The sequence below is a fragment of the Daucus carota genome, chromosome 4 (assembly GCF_001625215.2).
Source record: "Daucus carota subsp. sativus chromosome 4, DH1 v3.0, whole genome shotgun sequence".
Lineage (NCBI taxonomy): Eukaryota > Viridiplantae > Streptophyta > Magnoliopsida > Apiales > Apiaceae > Daucus > Daucus carota.
The window spans coordinates 16,719,236-16,725,540 of record NC_030384.2 but is presented as its reverse complement, the minus strand read 5'-3'; the positions used below and the strand labels follow the sequence as shown (position 1 = coordinate 16,725,540).

Sequence of the window (6,305 nt, the reverse complement as noted above, 5' to 3'; positions counted from 1 at the left end):
GAAAACATGCTAAACACCAACTATTCCTAAAGTTCGAGTGAGGGAAAGACAACTTAGCTAAATTATTTTTACAAGTAATTTTGAGTCTCATGTGGTTAGAGAAAGATTTCATAGCCTAGAAGTAAAAGTAAAGAGCAAGATTTGAGAACAAAAATGAATACTTGTATTGATATAATAAAAGTGTTTACAAATTTATAGTGCTACTACTAGATCTACTACATAAAAGAGAGGCTACTAAAAATATGAAATCCTAGGTTGGTTGAAACATGATGGGGAGGTGTGTATTTATAGGGGGAAATTAGGGTAGAGGGGGGTGTAGGTGTCCCATCTAGATGCTTCCCATGAGAATATTCCCCTATGATCCTTTTCTTCCATCTTTTTCTTCTTTTTGCTTTATTCTTTTATTTCTTCAAGCTTTTGCAATTTTCCTAAAAAAAAGACAAATAAACAAATAAATAAGTGAGAACAAGCAATAATTAGGTATTTAAAATATATAAAAAAATGCACTTATCAGAAAGATAATTCCTCAATCAGAACTCAACATGAACATTCTCGCTTCTGTTCCATTCGACTTTCAAGCCAAAGTAACTGCCTTAGAAGATGCTCACAATATTGATACAATGGATCATCTAGCTCTTTTTGCTGAATTGGAACAATTTGAGAAAAAGATGCATTCCAAGAAGCATGATGCTTCGGTTGATAAAATGAAGAATTTAGCACAACTGCTGAAAAGAGCAAGCTAGCCAGAATCAGATGAGGAATCAGACGAAGATCTTGCACTCCTTTCTAAGAAGATTCAACGGATGATCAACAAACATAATCAGCTGAAAAGGGAGAAAGGCAAGGACAAGGCTAAGTACTCAAGTAGCATAAAGCCCTCCAAGGAATCAAAGGATCAGAACTGCTTCGAATGTGGAAAGCCTGGTCACTTTAAGAAGGACTGCTACAAGCTGAAGTCAAAACAGCCTGCTGTTTCTAAAGAAAAGAAGAAGAAATCTAAAGCACTTCTGACTTGGAGTGATGATGAAGAAGAATCTGCATCCAATGATGAATCTGGTGAGGAACTGATCAATCTTGCACTTGTTGGCATGGAGGATGACAATGTTCGAGGACTCACCGATGATGGTCTTGTCGAAACTGACTCCGAGGATGACAACAGTGAGGTTAGTTCGTTCAAGTTTGATATTTCCAATGATAATCTTGTGCTAGAACAACTAACCATGCAGGAGCAAGATCATATTCCGAATGAGGAATATAATTCTCTCAAGGCAGAAAACAGCAAGCTGATTGAAAAGAACAACTATCTTAAGAACATGGTTCAAGAGCTTATGCAGAAGATAGACAAATTCTTTGACTCCAAAGAGCCTACTCAAGGCAGAATAAAGGAACTTCAAGAAAAGCTAGATCAAGCTGAAGGGTTTCATAAAGTTTTGATGAGACGAAATGAAGTTCAGAAAGAAGAAATCTCCCAGCTGAAACAAGAAGTAGAAGCCAGAGATGCATGCCTAGAGACATTCAAATTAAAAGAATCCACAAAGCTGCATACATCTCAGCCTGCTCCCAGTACATCTCAGCCTGCTGCAAGTACTTCACAACCCACTGCTACAACAAAACAGCAAGCTTAAAAGATCAAAATTCTCGAAACAGAAGTGTTGAAGCTCAGAAAAGGAATGGGAACTTTTGTTCAAGGAGAAGAAGGTCTAAAGTACATGATGAAGAGCATCAAGGTTCCACTGGACAAAGAAGGTGTTGGTCACAACTTCAACAAGAAGGCAAATGCTCTCAAGTATGAAGGAAGGCGTGGCAAACCATACAAATATGCTATGCCCTGGAAGAAATGTGCAAAATATGGAGGACAAGGACATCTAGCTCAGAATTGCAGAGTCAGGCCTCAAAGACAGTACTTCCAAAAAAGATCAGAAGGGAAAATAGCCTACTGGAACAAGAAAATAGCTTACCAGAATGGTCCAAACAGAAGCTACAGAATCCAGCAGCATCCTCAAAGACAATACTTCCAGAAAAGATCAGAAGGGAAAACAGCCTACTGAAACAAGAAAATAGCTTACCAGAATGGTCCAAACAGAAGCTACAGAACTCAGCAGCATACATATCCTACTGTGGTCCAAAAGTGGATCAAGAAAACTAATTTAAATGCTTTATTTGTTCTTGCTTCTAACCAGAGTGGACCCAAACCAATTTGGGTACCAAAGGGTTGAGTTTTGTTTTCTTTGTTTTGCAGATGTGTCTTGCTGCTAAGATCAAGTCTACACAATGGATCATTGATAGTGGCTGTACAAGGCATATGTGTGGAGACAAAACTCAGTTTAAGAGTCTAAAGATGAAAAGAGGAGGAGGTGTAACTATTGGTGATAGTAAGACTCTCCCTATTCTAGGTAAAGGTAAAGTTGGTAATGACACTGCCTCTATTTATAATGTTAGATTTGTTAAAGGCTTAAAATATAATCTGCTTAGTGTAAGTCAATTGCATGATGATGGTCATAAAGTTGAATTTTCTAAGGATAAATGTGTTATTACTGTTGGTACTAACCAGATTCCTCTAGTTGCTAGAAGGAAAGGAAATATATATATATCTTAGATTTTGAGTTGTAGAAAACAGCCTGCTGTTTAGCTGCTGTGGATGCTGATCCAATCATCTGGCATAGAAGATTAGGTCATGCCCACATGGACTTGCTTAAGAAGTTGTCAAGCAAGGAGCTAGTGAGGGGTCTGCCCAAATTAAAGTATGCCAAGACCGAGGTGTGTTCAGCATGTCAGCTAGGCAAGCAAATCCGAAGCACTCATAAGGCTAAGAATATGGTATCAACTTCTTAACCTCTAGAACTCTTACACTTAGACTTGTTTGGTCCTGAGGCTTATAAAAGCATTAGAGGTAAGCAATATTGTTTGGTTGTTGTTGATGATTATTCTCGATATTCATGGACTTTATTTCTTCGTACTAAAGATTGTGCATTTGAAGAATTTGAAATTCTAATCAAACTTCTTGAGAATAAGTTGAAAACCAAGCTTATAGGTATAAGGAGTGATCATGGAGGTGAATTCCAAAAGGACTTTATTACATACTGTGAAGAAAGAGGAATCACTCACCAATTCTCAGCTCCAAGGACACCTCAACAAAATGGAGTCGTAGAGCGCAAAAACAGGTCACTTCAGGAAACAGCAAGGACGTTACTGCAAGAAAGCAAGCTGCCAAGAAGTTTCTGGGCAGAAGCAGTCAATACAGCCTGCTATGTTCTGAACAGGGTGATCATCAGGCCTATCTTGAACAAGACTCCATATGAGTTGCTGAGAAATAAGACTCCTAATATCGGGTACTTTAAAGTTTTTGGTTTTAAATGATTTGTTCTTAAAAAGATTGATAGAGTTGGTAAATTTGATGCTAAATCTTTTGAAGCTATCTTTCTTGGTTATTCTTCAACTAGTCGTGCATATAGATATTATAATTTAGATAAACATACTGTTGAAGAATCTATAGATATTGTCTTCAAAGAACCTAACAATGATCTGCCAAGAGATGAGGAAGATGATGCAGGTATTGATCCAAATGCTTCACCTCAATCTGGTGAGAAGAAGTAAGAAGAAGCTGCTACTCCAACATCTAAGCAAGCTGAAACTCCATCCTCACAGACTGTCACTCCATCATAGCAAGCTGGAACATCATCTCAGCCTACTGGAATTAATGAACTTGGTTTTCTAGAAAAGATTCTCCCACCGATTGTTCCAGTTCATGTGTCTAGTTCCAGCCTGCCCGAATCCTCCTATGCTGCTACAGGAATTCAGGCTCTATTTGATAAATTGGAAGCAAAGTTCTCTGACATTCAGAGAGAATTTGCAGAGTATAAGCACATTGTTAATGAGGTTAAGACCCAGAACACTGAAATCAAGTCTATGGCTACTGATTTACTCGGTTATTTTCAGAAAGCCAAGTCTGCGGTCCGTGCTGCCAAGGTTGCTACAGAGGTTGACAAGGAAGGTGATAACATTGCTGATCAAACTACTAAAGATTTGTCTACTCCACCTCCCGAGATTTCAGCTGCTGTTGCCTCCTATGCTGTTGATTAAGGGGGAGAGATATCAGGAGTCCTTGACTTGGGTGCTGGGGATTTAATTTAATTGCTTAGTTTTATTTTATCAGACTTTATGCCATGCATGCTACTTTGTGTTAAGACGTAATCTGGTTTGTGTTGGTATGCTGAGATATCGGCAAGACATGGTTTATCTGGTTTTGATTGTTGACTTGGATGTTTAATTGTTGGATTTTATTAAGTCAGTTTAATATTATGTTAAGTGGTTTGTGGTTAATTGTTGAAATTGCGGTTTTGATTATTTCTGCTAGCATATTCTGGTTATCTAACTAAAATGCAGGGATATCAGCAAAATCGCGATTTCTAACAACGCCTTTTTGTTGGGACCATTTTTACTAGTAAGATGTTCATAGATTTTGCAGCAATACTATTTAAAGGTGACACATTAACCATTTTAAATGAGTTGCCCAAAACTTAAAAAGAATTTTTGCAGATTCGAAACTAATATATTATGAATAACTTCTTTTCCCTTCTTTGTTTCCATTGAAATTGTACCCTTGTGCATGTTTAAACAAGTTTTACCATCTCCCATCATAATTTTCTGGTAAGCTCATAGGTATTTTTTCTATGACTTTTTATTGGGTGATATCTTCACCATATGTACATAGTTGATTAACTACTTCCATCATCCTCAAAAACAATCTTGCATATCTATGCCTCCATCTCGAAATTCAGGGCTCAACGATTGGAGTTTGATGCTCGAAATTCTTGTAGTTTTCTTACTGAAATCATAATTTGTTGCTCTAAATTAGAATTAGAAGCAGAAAGACGTGTGATAAGTCAGAAGAACAAAGAGAAGATAGCACAGATGCTAAGATACATCGCACACATACATAGTGATTCATAACAACTCATAAAAATTTTCAGGTAGTCATCTGTTTCCAATAAACCCAAATTAATTTTCCATAACAACTCATTCTTTGTAATTCAATTCATGTAAGATTTTTTCTTGAGAACTCATAAAATTTTTGTTATGATTTTTATTGTAAACTTTAGACGCATTATGTAACCATCTGGTTGTTGTAGATGAGTATTGATGCAAGTCTTGTCACAACAGCGGGTGAGAATGGGGAAGGAGATGTCCCTGATATGTTTGGTTGTGGAGCAGGTATGAACATAGTTGACTATAATTTTTTTCTTTCTACTGTTACAGCCTGCTATATTGAATTGTCAATCTAACCCTGCAGGTTTTATAAGTAACATATAGATAGCAAGCTATTGTAATATCTTAGCTTGACATGTTTAAGTTATAGTATTATAGCCTGTTGCTTTGTCTATCTAATCTTGTGTTGCAGGAAGTTTACTATAACAGAATTATAGCGAGCTGTTTTATAATAGCAAGCTATAATAGAGTCCTACCAGAAGCAGAACACTTCACAGAATTCAAGCTGTTGACTTCTACAAATATTAGGACTTAAGGTGTACGTTTTCTAATCTGAATATGAGTTAAATATACATATTATAAGCTCAGATTATTTAAAAGAAAACGTTTCCTAAAATCAAGGAAGTTTTTATGCTTTAAAACTTATCTTTTCAAAACACACTTCCTTATCCCATAATTGTAGGGACTAATGCCTCAAACGTTGTTTCTTGCTCAGTCTACTATTCTTATGGAGTTTAACGTTAGATTAAACCACCTGCAACGTTCACCAACGTTCATGGAGGATTAGTTTAACTAGCCGTTGTATTTTTCAGTATATAAACGGCTTGCTGTTTTCAAGTATAGTTAACAACTCACGATCTTGAAAACATTATCAATCTCTTCTGAGCTTATATTGTGTATTCGATTCATATCTTATTAGAGAGCATAGTTTGAGTTGTAATCTCTCATTTTTATTCAAAGTTGTATTTGATTAGTCACTAAAGCTAGCGGGGTCTAAGTATAGAACAAAGGGGGAGTTAGATAGAATTAGTCTTCACAAGGTCTGAGGTGCTAAGGTTCGAGGAACAAGGTGAATTCAAGGAGGGAAGCTCAAGGAATTCAGAGGTTCAAGAAAAGGTGCACAGGGGCCTAAGTGTCGAGCTGTTTTCTGTCTGCTCAAGGTTTCACCAAGCTGCTTTAGGTGACTCGGTAAAGGGAGATATATTATTAATCTGTAATTGTTGGAATTTTCAGTAATAATATATTCTCTTACCAAGTTGGTAAGGGACCAGGACGTAGACCATTAGACATAGGGGTCGAACTTGGCTAAAATTGCTTGT

At 36.9% G+C, this 6,305-nt stretch overlaps 1 protein-coding gene across 1 annotated transcript; it reads left to right on the top strand.

The window, feature by feature from the left end:
* The first annotated feature begins 542 nt into the window (after nucleotides 1–542).
* LOC135152217 (uncharacterized) lies at nucleotides 543–1,625 on the top strand. The gene is made up of 2 exons (XM_064092059.1): nucleotides 543–695; nucleotides 825–1,625. The coding sequence occupies exons 1-2, from the start codon at nucleotides 543–545 to the stop codon at nucleotides 1,623–1,625; spliced, it is 954 nt and encodes a 317-aa protein (XP_063948129.1).
* Nucleotides 1,626–6,305: the final 4,680 nt, after the last annotated feature.

Bases quoted from the DNA above. Each gene is read 5' to 3' on its own strand.
- LOC135152217 (XM_064092059.1), top strand. From the start codon at position 543: ATGAACATTCTCGCTTCTGTTCCATTCGACTTTCAAGCCAAAGTAACT. The intron at 696-824 runs GTTGATAAAATG...AAACATAATCAG, and splicing joins CCAAGAAGCATGATGCTTCG to CTGAAAAGGGAGAAAGGCAA.